Genomic DNA, 20,612 nt, shown 5'->3' with positions numbered 1-20,612 from the left:
GCCTTACATCTACAGCAAGCCTTAAGAAGGCCTAAAGTCATGAGAGGAATCAATGTGTTGATTACATTTATGTCAGATAAGTAATGATTATATCTTATTAAATTACTTAGGTTTACTAATAATAAAATATGATTGATGCTGTGTAAAACTTACTGCAGATTACTGTTAAATCTACGACGAACTTAAATATTTATTATAAAGGTATATGATTGAAAGAAATTAGCATTGCTGTGAAGCGTGAACAATTATTATAAAGAAAATATGGTTAGTGCCGTCGGATTGTGTATTTTGTTTACAATATCATACGCTAGAGGAGCTCGAGAACTTCGACAGACTTTAGTCATATTCACATTATTACATGTAGAGTGTACTCCAAACTCAAAATTTGTTACATCAAATGTCCGGGTTATCCAACTATATGAACTATCCTATTTTTCTATCTTTTTATTTTTCATCACTGTGCGCTTCCTCTTATCGCAGGAAAAGCAGAATTGTCCAGCTGGAAAAATCTGGAAAATTATTTTAGCAAGAGTTTTGAAGGATAATAAAATACTCTATGATTGGTTTGAAAGATTTTATTATCTTCAAGAAATGAGCAAATCGACTGTGACAACAGGCTTGATGTGATTTAATTACGGATGGATGTAAAGATGTACCGTTTGGACATTTGCAGGAGAGAGGGTCCAATAGGGAGGCTTGAATTGGTGTAATGTATAATCCATGGTTTGCCCCACCCTACCATTTGTTGGAAGATTGAGCGAGTGAACAACAGGCGGGCGGGTGGCGGCCATATTATCAGTGAGGTGTCAGGTATTTTCTCAACGTGACGGGATTTTTGGGTGTGGATCACACGATTTCCTGCCGTTTCTTGCCGCGGCTCTATAGTGCAAGTGCATGTGTCACTAGCTTTTCGTGAATGTGCGGCACACGTGTCGAAAGCTCCTCGACTTTTAAATAAAATCAGGTGAGACCTCCAATTTAAGATATAACGTAAAAAATACGCTCAATATAGTGCTATTAAACAATTTTGAAAATACCGAGGTCATGTTTGATAGTTGCGTATTTCACTAGACTTTTGGGATTCGATGCTGATTGGTACACCCGTTGAATTCCATTATTTTCTTCTGGAAAATGGTCATCTGTGGCTAACCTAAATATAGGTTACCTTGCAAAAACTTGTGTTTTTTATCGTTCAAGAAAAGATCATACGTTGTCTTTTAATTTCTGTTCGATCCAAGCATCATGCGTAATGTCTTCTATCAACGATCCACCATCTCATTTACATCAGTTTATCGAGTTTAGCCTCAATCGGTGTTAATATCGAATTCTTTTTGATCTCAATTTCACTCTTACTCTCTCTCTCTCTCCCAAGCGGTGTAAACAATCGGCATACGTTCAACCTGATTCAAAAACTACATACATAAAATTTTATAAATTTTTATCAGTTATTTCGTAATAAAATACAATCAACCTTCACGCTGATTTTCACGCTCAAATAAGTTTTATCAAAAGTTTAGATTTTATTTTAAATAATTACATAATCATTGTTAAAATTGCTTGTTCAATTTTATACACGTGTGTGTGTGTGTGTGTGCAGTACAATGGTAATAAAACGCGAAATGGGAGGCTTAGAAAGAGTGTGCAAACAGGATGCGTGTACGGGTCACCTGTTTGCTATGTTACATCCAGCTACTTGTGCAACGATATGCATTTTTAAATATATTTTAACATAAGTATGCACAAATACCAGTTTATGTTTTTATTCTTAAATTACTCTTGGTGCTATTAAATTTATGAAAGAATAATAGTTTGTCATATTATTTTTAAAAATTGTATAAATTAAATCACGTTGAGACTGAAGTGTTTTTTCAAGTGGTTGATGTTAGAGGTGATCATAATTTTTTGAGTTTAAACGATGATTGTATCGGGAAATGTGTGGAAACGACAAGGTCTTCGACCGGGGTACAATTCAGAGGTGAAATGAGTGCACTGTTCGCGTCAATGAATGGCCTTCTAAGGGATACTTGAACAGTTAGAGATTGTTAAGTAGGAGTATTCTAAAGTGTGGGGAAGATTTGTGAGAAATAGAAAGTTTTCCTTACAAATGTAACATACGATATTTAACAGTGCCATGCTTAGCTGTCATATGTTTATCAAGGACGTTAAATTAGGTTGGTTTTCGGTTGAAGAATGGATTTGGGGGAAGTAATTGGCGGAAAGAAGACAGAGCTGTGCTAGCATCGGCTCACCGTACCATGTGTGATCCTAGATAAAAAGGAAATGCTTCCTATGGACACTCCTGGTTGCCGGCGGATGTCGGTCACGCGGATTTGCATTATAACCTGTCTCTCCTCCAAGCATCCAATATATGGAGAGACTTGTAGCGACACGTACACTTGCACTGTACCATATGTATATTGTAGTATACACATATACGGAAAAACTCTTTTTCTCCACTTACCTACAGTTATCCGCTGTCTACAACCATGCATTGGGATTGATTTATTTCTAGTACAACAAATCGTCAACGTATCCAGTCTGTGCTATCAAATGTCAAAAAAATTGTACAAACCAATAACAGATTAATAAATTTTCTAGTAAAACGCTGAATATTTAACCTTTACCCTTTACAAAAATATATTTCGACCATTCGAACAGTAAAGATATCTTGCATCGATTTTTTTTAATATACTTTTAAGTTTATCTGAAAACACTTACTATTTTGAAATTTTTCTGAACTAAAACCATTCTACATTTTGTCTTGGCAGAGATTATGTAACGGATGCCAGTACGATGTATAGGCGCCGGTAAAATGAGTTATACTTTTAACGCACACGGGACTAAATGATTCAGGAAGCCCTTGTTTATTCAGATGTGAAAGTAACTTGGATTAAATTTGGTCAAAGTTTTTAATAGTTCTCTGCAAACTTCAGACACTTTATAATTAAATATAGCAAAATTGACTTTTGAACTACGCTCTATTATGATAATTCTTTTCAAGTACCTTCTTATAAATGTCATGTCAAGTTTCAAAAGCGTATACTCCCCTTTTCGTGATACATTGCATAATGACCGACGGCCAAATTATGCAATTTCAATCATCTTAATCGTACTGGTAATCTCGTATCGTTGGAAAAAAGTTTATTCTCTATATAACATACGATGATGACAAATGATTAAATCTAATGATTGTTTTATCCTGCTTCTTATGCCTTTAACGAGCGGCTTGATTAATTTTAATCAATTTTTTTGTTTTTTTCAGATTCTGAAAATACACGTTCAGATAAGCAGGAAAAAAACACCACCATGCCTAAGTCGGTACGTTATCGAGGGAATTCTAGATATGCGAGCACATCTCTTTTCACGAAGTAATCGTAAAATAACTGCACGAACATTCGGGATTCTTGAGTAAAAGTTAGACTTGGTAAAACTTACCAGTGATAAGGCAATCTTTGCGCGATGCTCATTCATTCTATTAGGATAAGATAGTGTGATCGGTAGCCAAACAATTACTAAAATCAGCATGCATGGATCGGAAAAAAATTTTACCTGTCACGCATGGAGAAATGAAAATTCGATTGAATAATCACAGCGCCATTTTTTCCTCCACGCTTACCAATGAACATTTATCACGCATCACTAGAAGTCTCTATAAATTTCAAAAGTTTGCCGTTGATCGCGTCATACCTATGCAAGCAGTGGATTGACAAAAAAAAACGCCAAAGCCTTGAAGATGCTCTCGGAAACTTTCAATAATTTAACCAGGAAAAACGTGCGAACGGGTAAAAACGTTAAATAAATTACGACAGGTAGTTGCTACGATGAAAGGAGAGGAGTATAAGAATGCGTCAGTAAGAAAGAGTAAATTCGTACTAGAAATGGATACAGAGCCAAATGTCAGGTGGCGCCTAAGGTCGGGTGTACGTTTGTGTTTAAAATCATTGAGAATGGCTCGAAAGATGAAAGGGCAAAGTGTGTGGACACAGGGGAATATGGTGAAACTGGGAAGCGCGAGGGTATGCAAATGCGAGAGGTGAATCGTACGGGAAGAGATGATGGTGCAGAGAGCGAAGAGTTATGGGAAATCGAAAGAAGATACGAAATTAATACTAGACTTACTTATCTTGGTTGAGTATTTTGGAGGATTAGATCTGCTCGCGAGAGATTTTTTGTCCTTTGTTAGATTTAGGCCGAGGTCAAGTTCGAGATGGTGAATGCTTTTTGTGTACGAGCGTTGTCTCGCTCGCGGACGGTTGCGACGAGCCGTTTGCAATGCGCTTTCCTTCCGTACACCCTGTAGCTCGGCTCAAATCTGATTGGTCGACGCGTTCCAGACCGGCTTCGTCACGTGACCGTGGTTTTCCTTGTCGCTCGCACGAGCGCTCGTAGAGCCGAGTCGTAACGCTCTGAAGAGAGACGGGGGAACTATGCACACCATGGAACTGAACCGAACACCGGGCTTTCTGGAAAGGGTGGGGAGGCTTCGGAAGAGACGCTGCCTGTCTGCCGTCTGCCTGCACTTGTCCGTTGGCCATTTAGCCCATTGTGCGAATCGCGACCGGCTAAGGGCGACTCGTTCTCGACTCTCCTTCCGAGAATCTTCTTTTCCACTGCCTATCCGATATTTCACTCAAGGCCGATCATAAACGACTTTGTCTATCTCTCTCACTCTCTCTCTCTCTCCTCTCTCTCTCTCTCTCTCTCTCTCTCTCTCCCTCTATCACTTTCTCTCTCTTTCTTTCTCCCACCGCCCGTCTCCCTCCCATATCTCGCGCTGTGTTCAAAAAACCATCGAGTGTTCCAATCAGCACGTGCCAAAACACTTTTCCCTTGTTCTTCGGATCTCCATTCTTCAGGTGGCGACTAAACTAACGCTTCTAGTCATGGTTGTCGGTACGAAAATGGTAAGCTCTCAACGTCCACTGGACAATCAAAGTACAGTGATATATTTAACGTTCGATTGTACGATTTTACAAAGTGCTTCGCTCAACGGTCCAACGTTCTCACTGTGTCTGTCTGTTGGATGATGAACTGTGAAACCTTTTACCTTTATTTAAACGAATATTTGCGTGTTTGAAGATCTCGCTGGTACATGAGGAAATGCGGCGTCCCTCGGTTATCTACCGGGTGACGAAAAATTTTCTGCCAAACGTGTGTACTGTTTCGAAGTAGGAATTCCGCGAGTGAAGTTGCTTGAACTTTGGTTAATCGGGCAAAATGGAGAAGCATGATTGTTATTTACCGGGTGAGCCCTGAATTAACGGGGAAACCGTAGAAAGCAGGCTTGCGTTCACTGAACTAAATAGAAATACGAGTCGATATTATCCATCGAGTGTAAGTTTATCGTTTGACCGAGAGTCGAATGCACTAATTCGTTGAAAAGTTGCAAGATCCTGTCCAAATATCCACTGCGTGTATACCGAGCGCTGTTAAGATTGTCGTCCTATTTGGGGGAGCTCGAATTGGCTCGAATGCATGCTAAAATATCAATTGAAGTGAAGTATATACTATATAAATATAGTAGCGTATCCTAGCTAACCTCTCGAGCTTCAAAGATGTTACAAGTTTTTTATAGGGCTTCGAATTCGATTAAATCGTGACGAGTATAATATGTCGCGATGAATTATAATAATATCCGATGTCCCGCGTCGAGTGAAAGGAAACCGTGGACGAGCAACAACGACGTATATACCGGGTGGCGAAATATAATTGAACTATAAAAGATGCAAGAATCAATCGAAGGCTCTTTACGCCTACTTCCTATCCTCGTAAATCTTTACTAACGACTATTTATCTTCTCTTCCTTTCATGTGCGCGAAGATGAACGTCAGGGTGACGACGATGGATGCGGAGCTGGAGTTTGCGATCCAGAGCTCCACCACGGGGAAGCAATTATTCGATCAGGTGGTGAAAACTATAGGGTTGCGTGAAATTTGGTTTTTCGGACTTCAGTACACCGACACTAAGGGCGACCTAACCTGGATCAAGCTTTATAAAAAGGTGAGATTATTTTCCACTCAAGTTACGCTATGTATATAAACACACACCATCTTAATTGGCATTCATCGACCTTACGTATCACATACTTGTACCCTTACCCGCTTTGCTGCACCTATACTATATATATATAATATCCAACTATTTTTACATTTAGAAATATTGCTGCTAGCCTAAAGGGTTCCTACACGCTCGCTTAGCAATTTTTCACAAGAGATTTAAGCGTTTCGCAATGATACGCCGTTACAACACTTATGTTAATATCCTGTAGCGCACCTTATTTTATAAAGATTCTATACTATATTAGGAGGCATTGCGTAATCGACGCTTATAATTTCTTTGATTTCGCGGAATTTACTTATCGTTGCGCTCGAGTGGCCATTCTTCGACGACATGCAAATCTTCTCGCGACTTTCCGTCACGCGGTTAAAGAAGAGTTGGAGGGGGAAGGAGGAAGGAAAGAAAGAAAGGTTCGAAAGACGTCTTCGGCGTTGCAGGTTGGTCTTAAGCACGCGTGACGTCATCGATCATTTTAAACACGCCAGTTTCAGCGTTAACGATGCTTTATGAATTCGTTTCGCGGGAGGAGGTCTGACCTGGGAAGATTGATTTTTTCTTTACACTCACACACACACACACATGTGTGTGTATATATATATATATATATATATATATATATATCTCAATTTCTACCAGACACAGCATTGACACTACTATTATCAAGCAAGCATAGAGTTTGTCCTCGCGTAGATCCATTGGCTTTCACCGATGAGTATTTGCTAGAAGAGGTGCTGCCTTCACCTTGACACAGTACAGTCATCAGCTTTCAACTGCCACTGCTGCTTCTCCATTTCTAGATTTTATCCAGTTTTTTATGGTTTCCCAATGCGTTCTCGTTTCTCTAATTTTGCTCAAACTTGTAAATCGATAATATCTCTACCCATTACATAAATACACTAATTATCGATTGTTCCAATCGACGTGAATTAGTGAGAGACTTGGACTTGGGTGAACGGTGGCGTGCATTGGTATTTTAAATGGATCACACAGGGAAATGGAATGAAAAAGGAAAATGGAAAGGACGACAGGTGCAGCTGGTTAAGACTGGAAATATAGGGAAGTGGAAAGTGTTTCAGGCTTTCTCACGAATTTCAATCGTTCTAAACTCCTCTCTATCCCATGGAGGAATTCTTCCTATACATACATATATATATATATATACACACCATGGGATGCGAAGAGAAAAAACGTAGGTTTACAGTCCTTTCTTAAATTCATCTTCACAAGACTCTCTATTGGTTTTTTATCCACACGTACATATATATATACACCTAGATTAGATAGCATAATTTCTACATTATTACCCGTAATCGCATAGATAAAACCTCGTTGTACAGTTAATTGGAAATTTGGGTCTCTCCGAGCGAAGACCTTTGGTAGAAAAATGCTTGTAGCGTGTACCAAGCTTGACATTTTCATCTTCCCATTGTCCAAGGTGACAGAAGGCTTCTCGGTATAGATTCTCCCTGCAAGCGAGCAATTATTGTACCTGTAGAAACTGCTGTGGTGAATCTATAGTTAAGGAAGAAACGTGCTGGTTTGTACGCAGCCGGAAAGCGCGATAACGAGGGTGGTGAAGAAGGAGGTGAAAAAGAAAGTTCGAAAGCTGAGAGGTCGCTCGGACTCCGACACGGAAGACGACGACGAGTTCGAGGACGAGCTGGTAAGGGACGGAACGATATACATCTATACTATTATCCTCCTTTAATTCCAACTGGCCAAAATCCTCCGTTTCTCTCGTTACCATTGTTATTATTATCTGAGTTTATAAATAGTCTCCAAGAGACACTATTGTACAAAGTCTGTACGTGCATACGTAACGCGCGCGACAAGTTTGCCAAGGAAATATGTTTTCATTATCGAAGAAGAATCGAACGGGGGGAAGGAGCGAACGGTTAAAAATAAAAGCCAGATGGAGGATGGAGACGCGATATGTGTATAGACACACACGGGGAGCGCGGGAGAAGAATATTGGCTTTAGCCGTGTACGTGCGCCGCTCGGAAGAATTAACCTCCGCGCATGAGCAGTACGCTTCTTTTAGTCCTCGACACTTTTTCCCTCCTCGCGCGCGACCGTCGCTCTTGTGCAAATGTAACATCAAAGATCCACCTTATTCTCTGTCGATAGGCCTCTTCGTTCTAGAGGAATGTCGCTCTATTTTTTGCACTTTTTACGGTGTCGACTTGTACAACGGATAAAGATGCAAGTACGAAATTTGTAACAAGTGCAGATAAAATGAACCTACCTAATCTCTCTCGGTACACACGTCTCCATGTTCAAACTTTACTTTTTCATGTATCTGCATGGGACGACGCACACTGTGCGGTCCTTGCGGAAAATGAAAAGAAAACGCTAACGATATACATCGAAGTACTATAAAAACCGGGACTGATCCGCATTTCGTCTATTGACATTTTCTACGAATAATCTTGCAAATCAATAGAGGTATTTTCTGACATTTATACCGAAGATTTTCTTCCAATCAAAGAAACGTTGAATTCTGTGTTTCGTATATACTATGCGACACTTTGTGGAAAACTGATTTGCAGCCGGAGCTGAATTTCCACGAAACGCGCGCGATTAGTCGGAGGAATAAACCGCCGTGTTTATCTTCCTTCGTACATTCTCCTTTTAAGACAGACCCATTCCGTTCCATTCCGTTCGTTGCGTCAGTTACGCGAAACTCTTACATGACTCATTTTAAAGATAATGCACCTAAAGAAATTCACTTGCGATGATGCATACGCGTACGTAACTTTATCGAAAAGCTTATGTGTAGGAATCACGCCTACCGTCATTCTAACGGCATGGTAGCGAGTCTTAGAGGTTTATTACTCAAAGAAAATTCCTTTTAAAGAGAGAGAGAAATAGAAAAGGACGCTTTTACATTTTCCTATGTAAACAAGTTAGGTTCGGTTTAGCCATAATTCGAATAATCAGTAGATCTTAGGTTTATTAGTCAAAGAAAATTCCTCTTAAAGAGAGAGAGAGAGAGAGAGAGAGAGAGAGAGGACGCTTTTACTTTTTCCTACGTAGACAACTTCAGTTCGGTCTAGCCATTACTCGAATAATCAGCGGGTGTTAAGTTTATCATTCAAAGAAATTTCTTTCTAGAGAGAAAGAGAGAAAATTCTTTCTTACATTTTCCAACGAAACAACTTGGGTTGAATCCAGCTATTCGAACCAACAATCTTAACGCACATCTCTCTCCTCTTCATCACTAAATCACTCCTTCTCTCCTCCCGGTCAATGAACCATAAAATTCGAGTCACACTAATTCGCCGTCCGCGTTTATATCGCTACGTTTCTCATCGTTTCCTCCACATTAGCGAGCATGACAACTCGCGCGTTAACCTTCTTCAAGGGATCGTGCGAGAGACGCTTGCCTCGTGAATCACAGAGTAATTTTCACTCGCAGCGTTTCTTTATCACTTCCAATAGGAATCTGCTGATACGAAATAATTTAAGTACTCGAAAATTTTCGTCGCTTTATTATTATCATTACGCGTGATCAGAACGCTGGGTTAATTCGATCGATGAACCGGGCTATGCTGTTTACACTGGTGATAATGGACACAATGGACGTATAACGGAGAATTAGTATCATCCGGAAATTCAAAAAGCTTGTTCTTCGCATCTTTCATGATGGAATCGCCGCCTTTTTCGCTAAAATCATTTAAACGTTTCCAATTTCGACAAGCTCCTCTCTCTCTCTCTCTCTCTCTTCTGTTACTTAAATAATAATAATAATGATGATGGCGAATGAATCAGCCGATTAGCGAGGAGCTTTTGTGCCAACTCGCGTTATTATCTCTCGAGTTAATTATTGCCGCCGCCTTCTTATCGCCAATTCTCAACGTGCTTCGCGCGGCCCGCCGCCCCCCCCCCCCCCTCTCTCTCTCTCTCTCTCTCTCTTCGCGACGAGGAGACCGAGTAACGCAGTGCCACGCATATTTGCCAATTTTATTGCGAAATACGATTCTCCGGACTCTCGACTCGCCTTTCGGTCTTATCGATGAAATTAAAGGTTGCCGCGTTTGAGGATTTATTTTGGTTCGTTGGATGAGGAAGTTGCGAGGAAGGAAGTGTTCAAAGTCCAGGGGGAAACGCGTGATTTTCTCTTGTGGATGTGGAAAAGTGAATGACCTTGAGAAGGTGACGCGTTGGGACGAGATAAGATGGGTCAGTTGTTGGACGCGATGCTTGATTAGAAAAAATGTTGGTTCGCTTGAAAACGAGATGTGAGAAGGAAAATGTGCAAAGAGTCGAGGAGGAGAGACAAGTGCTTTTCTGGTGGATGAGAAGAGATTTGTATGACCTTGAGAAGAAGACGTTTTGGGAGACGATAAGACGGGATAGTTGTTGGACGATAGTTGATTGGAAAAAATGTTGGTTCGTTTAAAAAGAGAAAAAAAAGAAGGAAGCGTAAAAAGAGTCCACGTGAATCTTTCGCACTTTTCTTTCGTGAATGGTAATAATCGAAGGACCTTGAAAAGAAGGCGCGCTGGGGCACGGCCAGACGTTTCGATCACTGGACGATATTTGATTGGACAAAATTCTGGTCCACTTAAAAACGAAACGCTAACTTTTCTTTCGTGGACGATAATAATCGAAGGACCTTGAAAAGAAGACGCGTGCGGCCGGGCCGTCGCGTCGGTCCGCTGGACGATATTTCATCGGAAAAAATGGAGAGGACGGATGGTAGCCGTGACGCGAGCGTACGCAGGTGCGCGCGCCAACTCTGGACTCGGTTACGTAAGAAAGTTTTACGCTACAACGCTCGACACGACCAGAATTTCTCTTCCCCCATTCTTTTCCTTCCTTCCTTCCTTCCTCTTCTTGCAAAATTCCAAGTTGACACGGTGTACACTTGTGCACATTCGCAGTCCTTGACCACTGGAATTCCTCTTCTTTCTTTTCTCCACAAACTCTCCCATCCCTCTACCTCCTCCCTGTCCGTATCTCTCTGATGATCGACTCTAACGTCATTTCGCTCAAATTCATCTCGACCCTTGTTCTTCTGCCAAAAAAAACATCCACGATAAATCCTCCATTAGCAACAACGTTCAATGTTTCACCGAGGCTCCTCTCGTATTGCACAGGGAGAAAGCTTCCTCCTCCGTTTAGGGAAACCGCAAATCTGCAGGATAATTTGATACGATGACTGGCCGCAAACCAGTCGAGCAATTAAAGCTCTTATGATGCAAAAATTAAGATTGACAAATCACGAGTTTTCTGCAGGATATTCATCTCCAGTACAGCCGCTCCAACAAATAATATCTTTATTTATTATTCCAACTGCAAAGTAAATCTCAGGGACGACGTCGTCGACACGATTGCATAAGCGCAGCATTTCGCAAAAAACCGAGGGAATATTTAATGTCTTTTAAATGTCACACAAAGATATCAGACGTGAGGATGTAGCTTGATAACTCGTGTGTGTGTGTGTGTGTGCTATCCTCTCGTCTCCTTTGCGTCTATACATCAACCCTTCGACCTTCCTTCTCCTACTTGACCAAGCAAACCATTTCGACGACTAAACAGTTTCTTATCTGAAATTTCACAGCTGATACTATATATATACTCTGCTGAATTTCGCTGACTCAGTGAAAATTATTTTAATCAAACGCATCGTCCTCGAAATTTTAACGCTATTTCTCGAGACATCGGTTTGTTACATTTTTTATTACTTTTTAAAATGTTTTGGAAATTATTCAAAGTTGATCTTCGGTTCGAAAATTTCGAGGTCGATAGCAGCTTTTTTCAAGGTCACATCGTGCATTCTTTAATATCATTGTATTTCATTCCTTAAACGCATGCCAACCATAATACTAACAAGTGGAAGAGTGGACTTTCATTCTTGTCTAGGGTAAGTTATAAACAAGTTTAATTAGCGTATAAGTATTATAGCGCGTTGCTCTACAGCACATCAAGTGTAATATCCTCCTGCACCCATGCGAGAAGAAAACAATCAAGTGCCCTGATTTAACTCATTTTTAGTAATGCATAAAGATGCAATTATACGAATGGTATTTTACAGTCGTTCGAATTAAGTTTATAGTTTTCTTGGATTGAATGAAAGATGATTCTACCGTCTAGTTAATATTTAATTACAAAATATACATAATAAGTATATATTTTTATTTTTTATTCATTTAACGTGTAAAGTACAAACGTACACGCTTATAAAGATTAATCATTTAATAATAACGAATAGAAAATTAAATATTTATTCTTATATATATATATATGCAGAAGATAGAATAAATTACAGAGATTTTTCCTTGATAAAAAAAATCTAAAGATACAATTTCTAAAAATTCTATATACTCTGCAATTTCATAACTTTTGTTCTCTTTTCGAGGTTGTAATAATTGTGTAATTTTCATAAATTCAGAAAACCTGAGTTACCAATATTTCCCTTCAATAAAAAAATTACAAAATTAAATTTCCGAAAAAAACTAATATACTCGTTAATTTCAGTTTTCATTCTCCTCTCAAAGAAATAATAACCCATACACTTTTAGCCTAAATCACTATATATAACAACTATACGGAAAATAATTACAGCAGCACCAATGTAAATTAATCTCCAGGAGTTTTGACGGTAGGAAAACACCGTATAATTAAAGCAAGTCTAATTAGAGGAATGATTAAGAGGTGCCACGCGAATTTCACTGTTTTTCCGTTTTCACGAGGATTTTGTAACGTCGCCCGCGCTCAGGCAGCTGGCGTTACGCTAGCATTGTAATGCGATACGTAACTATAGCTAATTTCATAGTATCGAAGTAGATTTATGTTGGTTAACGGTGACAAGGATGTTTCTCCGTGGCCTTGAGATCCTCGATGGAGCATCTCTCGAAAATATATATATATATATATATATATATATATGACTGTGTTGGGTGTGTGCGTGCGTACTCGCCTGCGCGATCATTCATTCTTCATATTCAAATCATTTATTTCACTTTTCCACTTAACAGTACTCCGCTTTTCCATTTAAAACTCCGTCCACTTACCACGGACATCGATCGGAAATTACATTGCAGGGTAGCACACAGTGATCGTTTATGCAAAGGATTTGATGAATTGTTCAAGAGGAAGAAGAAAATTGTTAAACGGTTCGACCTATTAGAGGGATAAAACGTGCAATTAACTCTATATCATAGTATATATATATATATGTAAATAATGCATCGAACATTTTGGTCGATGCTTCTTCCGGAAATAAGAGATCTTTCATTAAAAAAAGGCACCTGGTATATTATTTAAGCTAATTTAATTAATTCACTTACCACTGACATCAATTGGAAGTTTATGCAAAAAAGTCTCGATGAGACGTTGAAGAGAAAGAAAAGATTGTTAAAAGGTTCAACACACACACAGAAAACGTATATATTGTATGGGACATTTTGGGAATGCTTGATCCGGAAGTAGAATCTTTGGTGAATAACTTGAGGGATTTGTGCGAAACAAATGAAAAACTAGCGTTTCTTTTTATATTGGAAATTTTATGTTCCCGTTATTTTTAAGAGGATTTTATTTGTAAATACCATATTGGATATTTTAATGGATGCTTCATTCGGAAGTGAAATTTTTCATTAATAAAGTCACCCGGTACATCAAACCTTCGTCTATTGAAAAAAATTTAATCAATCACCAAACAACTAATTCGCGGGTTGAAGCAATTATTCACTCTTCTGGTGAATCTAAAGACTCTGTGCAAAACTCTCCAAATATCTACATTTTGTAACACGTTGCTATTAACCTTAAGAGGATCTCCATGAACTGCCTCTCTCTCTCTCTCTCTCTCTCTCTCTGCATAAAATTCGAAAACCAAATTTCATCTAATTAATTCATTGGCTAAAACGAAAAATGCCTTTTTTCCTATCGTATTATTGTTCGAATGACGTGATAAAAGAGGGATCAAGGCCAAAGGTTTGTTGGTTGCATCGGAGGATCGCAAATCACGTAGGCATCCTATAATCCTGGGAGACACGTAGCTCTTTGCTCGTTCTCTCTCGAGAATGGGAGGACGCTATGCCGTAGAGACCGTTTTGCTTTTTTGCCTCCGAGCAGCGGAATTACGCAACACCCGCGTCGATTGTCAATAATAATTATGAAAAATCCATGTCACTGGCATTGACCCCGTGCGCCTGTCACCTGTGGTCAAGGCGATCGCGTCTAGGATAAACCTGATGCGCTTCCGCAGCCCTGGCGACCTCCTTGACTCTCGACTCTACCAGCTCTCTCCCTTTTCGTCACTTTGCTCTGAAAAGTCTTCCGGAAATCAAACTGCTAGTCAACGTCGTTTCCTCCATGCCTGCATTTTTCTTGCAATCTTTTCCAAAGCCCCCCTTGGCGAGAGATTTTTCTTTGTAATTAAAGATAAGACGAATACCAAAGGTTTTGTTATTTTCACTCTCTGATTTATTTGACAATAACCAAAGATGTTTCTTTAATCTTAATGAGAATAAAGCTTGTGACACTAAATTATGCTTTCCATAGATCACCCGAGCGATAATCTTTATTGTGTACTCGTAAAATCACGAATTATTTGGTCGTTCATGTTCTCGAGACACTTCGAGTCTCGCTCGTCAAAACTACCTTCGACAATTGTTTACGATACACCGATGATGTAGCAATGACTATTTACGTATCTCGCGTCTCTAAAGCAGCAGAGTCCGCACGTTTCTGATTCTCAATAACGGTGTCCTTGGTTACGAATCGATGTTTGATAACTGCCAACTAAGCACACGCATTCACCTTTTGCCCTCTTTCAGGTGATGAGCCAGGAGGTGAAGAAAGAATCCCCACTCCAATTCAACTTTCGGGCAAAATTCTATCCCGAGGATGTCGCCGAGGAGCTTATACAGGAAATTACGCTTCGCTTATTTTATCTGCAGGTAAACTTCCTGTTCTAAAGAAATTTGAATCGACCACAATTTTCTGCATTTTATTCCACAAGGTCGTGCCGAAAAATTCATTTGCCAATTAATGGCTCTTTTTTTCTCCCAAATTTATTTTTAAACTCCAAAATTCATTCTATACGGTAGGTATACGAATTTATACTTGAACATTTTATTTCACAATTCATTTGCAAATTAATGCCTATTTTTTTCCTAGGATTATCTTGTAATTTTTAAATTTCATTTTATACCACATATACGAGTTTATACTGCAAATTTTCATGTTGCATCTGCACTAATTTCTTGTAAATTGCCGAAGAATTTTTATTTTGCGATTATTTTAGGTGAAAAATTCCATTCTTACCGATGACATTTATTGTCCTCCGGAAACGTCGGTTCTGCTGGCTTCGTATGCTGTACAAGCCAGGCATGGGGACTTCATAAAAGGAACGCACACAGCGGGCTTCCTGGCGAATGACCGTTTGCTTCCACAACGTGTCGTCGAACAGCATAAAATGAGCAAAGAGGAATGGGAAAGCTCCATCACCAATTGGTGGCAGGAACACCGTGGAATGTTGCGCGAAGATGCCATGATGGAATATTTAAAAATTGCTCAGGTAGGCAAAATTCATTTAACAATTATTTCCCTAAATTTATTCTATACTGTGAAAACTGTATTAATTCATTTTTTATCATTTATATCAACATCTGTTAACTAATTGTTCACATTTCATATTAGGATCTGGAAATGTATGGAGTCAACTACTTTGAGATCCGTAACAAGAAAGGAACAGAATTATGGCTGGGCGTAGACGCATTGGGATTGAATATCTATGAGAAGGACGACAAATTAACGCCAAAAATTGGCTTCCCCTGGTCCGAGATCCGCAATATATCCTTTAATGATCGTAAATTCATAATTAAACCTATAGACAAGAAAGCACCAGATTTTGTTTTCTTCGCACCCAGAGTAAAGATTAACAAGAGAATTTTAACTCTCTGCATGGGAAATCACGAGCTGTACATGCGTAGACGTAAGCCAGATACCATTGACGTTCAGCAAATGAAGGTATAAAACTCGTATTTTTATTCTCTTTTATACAAGGTACTGATAGAAAAATATCGTCAACAGGCTCAAGCTAGGGAAGAAAAGATAGCCAAGCAACAGCAAAGAGAAAAATTACAATTGGAAATTGCGGCGAGAGAACGTGCGGAGAAGAAGCAACAGGAGTATGAGGAAAGGCTTAGAAATATGGCTGAGGAGATGAGCAGGCGGCAGGTTGAATTAAACGAGGCTCAAGAGATGATTCGTCGCCAAAAGGAGCAATTGAAACAATTGCAAGCTGCCAAGGAGGAGTTGGAGGATAGGCAGAAGGTAGTTAATTTATAAAAGTGGAGAGAAAAAAAGAACAGACTGTAAACGAGGGATCGTTAAATGTACAAAGAATATTCCAGTGCAATAATTGTGCACGTTTATTTAATTTTAGGAATTAACAGCAATGATGGAGAAACTTGAATTGTCGCATGAAATGGAGGCTGCTGAGCGTGCTAAGCTTGAGCAAGAAATCAAGGACAAACAAGAGGAGGTGAAGCGTATCCAATCAGAGGTTGAAGTTAAGGATGCCGAAGCTAGGAGACTGCAGGAAGAATTTGAAGCAGCCAAGTAATAACCCCTTCTTCGTAATTAAGATAGAGTCGTTTAGCAGATGAGAATGGAATCTGTATTAATTAACGCCTTAATTTAGATTGAGACAAGAAGAAGCTGATAGAGTGTATCAGGCTACCACTACTACTCCTCATCATCATCATGTTGAAGAAAACGATGAGGGCGAGGAAGACGGAGAAGACGAAACGCCACACGGTGATGTTACTAAAGAACTTGCTACTGACGAATCGATCATAGATCCGGTTGAGGAGCGACGCACATTGGCAGAGAGAAACGAGCGCCTTCACGATCAGCTAAAGGTAATCTATATCGGCCAGCAGTTTTTACTCAAATATTACAACGAGACTTTCTCATTAACAGGCTTTGAAGCAAGATCTTGCGCAATCGCGAGATGAATCAAAGGAAACCGTGATGGACAAGATTCACAGGGAGAATGTACGTCAAGGACGCGACAAGTATAAGACACTCCGCGAAATTCGCAAGGGTAATACCAAACGCCGTGTCGACCAATTCGAAAACATGTAAATTATGTATGCGATGCATTCATCCATCTGCAATTCACTTTACCCTACGTTTAAATTCTCATCCGTCCTGTGCAAGCGGAATATTGATGTGCAGGGTGAACTATATAGATTATCCGACATTCTTATGAACAGCTTTCCGCACGAATACTGTATTGAGTATTCTTACATTACATTCTCCAATAGATATTAAACAGATGCATATATACGAATTTAACTACCACCACGTTTACACAATTGTTCATAACGGATAACGGAGAATCTATTTCTAAGAAACTAAGGAACTAAGAATTGGCAAGAAGAACGCGTTGCAGACGTTCATTCTACACGGTCTTCCAGATGTACTTTTTGTTTTAAAACTTCTGTCATGGAGAACAATGTATGCCATCACCATTAATTCAACTTTAACAAAATACGCGAGATAACTTATTAACCGACAGAGTTTTGTATTAGCCAATATCATATATCTTGATGATAACTGGGCTGAGTTAACAAAGAGATATTGCTTTATGCATATGTGTATATATATATTAAATATATACATATATAAACATACATACAAATACACACGCAGCAGGTATATATAGTATATACTGTGAATATTACTGTCTTCTCCATGTGTCATGGTTAGAGTTTCGAATAACGGCGCGCCAGTATTTTATTAAGTATTACGGTCAGTCGTTTCATGACAAGATGCAAATAAAAATTGGATAGTTTCTTCCTTTAGCAATCGTCGATATTCTTAATTGCGCTGTCGCGTTTTATCCAAACTTTATAACAGTTTACTTTATTGGGACCTAGTTTCTTAGTAGCTGCATAAAATCCAAAATATTTAGTTGGTCTGTAATACATTTTACAACTATTACATTTTAGCACACACACTTGATACCACAAGTTTATATTTCCATCTTACTTTTGTAAAATATGGCTGGAAGCGACCGTATTGAAAGAGAATTTTTGAAAAACAAATCCAGATGGAAAGGGCAGTGGCTCATGGATCATGTAAAATTGTATCTACAACTATAGTAGGCATTTTTAATTAGTGATTTTATATCGAACACATTCGTGGCCTTCATCGATATACATATATCGAGGTTCGGTAAGGGAAAATGATTTTTGTCCAACAGAGAGCTAAGAGTTTTTTCGAAAAAGAAAGCATTTTATTGTAAAAATTTTGAGCTTTGGCTGTTTTATCCAGATCTTTTGGTCAGGAATGATTTCCCTAAACTTCGCTAGATATTAATACACTTTATTAGAATAGATTACTGTATAAGGATATCGTGCGACTCTTTGTGTGCATGCCTTCAAAGTAACGTGATTACGCTTTTCCCGTTAAAAGGCTGAATTTAACGAAACGTAAAAGAACAAAGGTGCACGAAAAGTGTGCTCTGCAGAGTTGCACTATAGAATAAATGCTAGATAAAGAATAAATGGCAGTCTGGTACGCCGTGTTATTTTTAAAAACTATTCAACCAAAACGAAGTTTCAAATATGATGTTTATATACGCAGATACTTTCATACGATATACACTATAGTTTTTTATCCTTGATAACAATCAATTTCGAAACTTTGTGGATTACTGCCAATTTATTTGACGGAATGCAAACAAAGAGCGATAAGCACGCGAGTTTAAAAACGTTCGCAATGAGTTATGAAGTTAATATTAAACATACGTACGATCTTGTATTGAGCGAGGACATTGCCCCCCCCCCTTCCACCGCAAAGATCAAACTTTGCTATTATAACACATTGAAAACATTAAATATACCCTACAAGAATGATTGCAGAAGGAGTAACGATAAATATTTTTTGATTATATTTAATATTAAAATTTACAAATTAGTAGCGTTATATTATTAATAATACTATTTACAATTTAGTAGCGTTATTATTATTGCTATTATTATTAATTATTAATAGTAATATTATTATTATTATTGAAGAAATATTCAATGAGACCTAGAGCAAAGCATTTTATAGTCGTCTATTTGTACACGTAAGTGCATACTACGTGCGAGATAAGAAAGAATTATTGCATGACATCACTTTATAGAAGACGAAATAGGGGAATACGATGTTATTATATTAAAATTCGTCTCGATACTCTACCAGCTTGAGCGTTTTTTTGTTTGTTTTTTTTTTAACTTGACAGAACGTTGATATTGAGACATTCCAGGTACATTTTAATACAAAGTGTCTTCTTAATTTTATCTCAAGTATTATATTTTATCAAGCTTTGTTGGATTTCTTCTTTATCGTTTTACATTTTTAAAAAAAAGTGTACTTAAGGGGACGAGCAAGACAAATTTCCATTCATCGATAAAAAGAGCACAGGGGCGAATTACCTTAACATAGTTTTGCGAATGATGGTCAAATCCTTACGAAGGTAGCGAATAAAAGACGTTTTTTGATTCGTACTATGTGTCGTGGGGGATGTAATATGTAATAGCCATTAATCGTCATACGATCTGTACATATGTAAAACAATTCTGCTTCGGTTCCATTCTTGGCAGTTCTTCTCTTATTCGTTGCCTTTCTCAATACTACGTATATAAAAAACGTTAAACGGTTTACTTTTTTCTTTCTTTTTTTTCTGTTTCAATGCATTTATCATGGTGCGCATCGCGTTCGACTGTGTCAATCCAGCATTTTCCTTTCTCTTCGGTTTTTCATAGGACTATTTTCCGGACGGGGTGAAAGGGTGAAGAGCAGGCATATTTTTTAATTTACGATTTTTAAGGTTATGTAAATTTTAAGCCGGTAGTTTAATTTACACAGTGTTCTCTGATCGTTTCACAAACTTGGATAATTGGAAACGAATAAGTGACCTTTACGAAACAATCAGCCTCCTTTTTTAATCGAAAATATTTTTATAGCAGTATTATCGAGCCAATACACAATTACAACGATTTATACGAAAAGTAACGGCATGCATGAGTGCATGACTACAAAGACGCATATATACATTGTATTCAAATGAAAAGCAATTTGCTGGTGCGAGGATTTATGAAAACTAAGTTGTACTTTGCTGAGGAAACTAGAGATTGTTTAAATAAAAAATCATATCATATTATTAATATTTTCTTCCATGCTATGTTTTACTCCTTTGATATATTTAATTATTGAGTCCTAATTTCAATTTTTAAAGGACGATATTATATTATTGATTTAAAAAATTGTTTAGCTTGATATACCAGCTTTACTTTAAAGAAATTCACACATTTCTAGAGCTTCTATTGCTTCACTTTCACGCTTATTGTTAACTAAACTTTAATTTTCTTTATAAATATTATTATAGTGTAATAAGTATCAGTGTATTGTAAACTATACAGAAGCTGTTTAAAATTGAAGCTAAAACATGAGCAGTTTTTCATGAAATCATTTTGTTTCGTGAGACGCGAATGTGTATGGTATGAAGTATATGTATTATTCATTGCCCTCGTGATGTGGTGGGCAA

At 38.3% G+C, this 20,612-nt stretch overlaps 1 protein-coding gene across 3 annotated transcripts; it reads left to right on the top strand.

The window, feature by feature from the left end:
• Positions 1 to 103: 103 nt before the first annotated feature.
• Moe (Moesin) lies at positions 104 to 20,228 on the top strand. 3 transcript variants are annotated; one of them, XM_066735824.1, is made up of 10 exons: positions 104 to 964; positions 3,263 to 3,318; positions 5,821 to 6,000; positions 14,842 to 14,964; positions 15,312 to 15,584; positions 15,707 to 16,036; positions 16,100 to 16,342; positions 16,455 to 16,630; positions 16,713 to 16,932; positions 16,994 to 20,228. In XM_066735824.1, exons 2-10 carry the CDS (start codon positions 3,307 to 3,309, stop codon positions 17,156 to 17,158), a joined length of 1,722 nt encoding a protein of 573 aa, XP_066591921.1. In that variant the 5' UTR covers positions 104 to 964; positions 3,263 to 3,306; the 3' UTR covers positions 17,159 to 20,228. The 3 variants fall into 3 exon arrangements, with proteins under 3 accessions (XP_066591921.1, XP_066591920.1, XP_066591923.1); XM_066735823.1 differs by lacking the exons at positions 104 to 964; positions 3,263 to 3,318 and adding an exon at positions 4,476 to 4,904; XM_066735826.1 differs by lacking the exons at positions 104 to 964; positions 3,263 to 3,318; positions 5,821 to 6,000 and adding an exon at positions 11,628 to 11,927.
• Positions 20,229 to 20,612: the final 384 nt, after the last annotated feature.

The sequence above is a fragment of the Prorops nasuta genome, unplaced genomic scaffold (assembly GCF_024137725.1).
Source record: "Prorops nasuta isolate Cenicafe-Biocafe unplaced genomic scaffold, Cenicafe_Pnas_1.2 PNAS00014, whole genome shotgun sequence".
Taxonomy (NCBI): domain Eukaryota; kingdom Metazoa; phylum Arthropoda; class Insecta; order Hymenoptera; family Bethylidae; genus Prorops; species Prorops nasuta.
The sequence above is the reverse complement of the archived record's forward strand: the minus strand, read 5'-3'. Positions and strand labels throughout refer to the sequence as shown.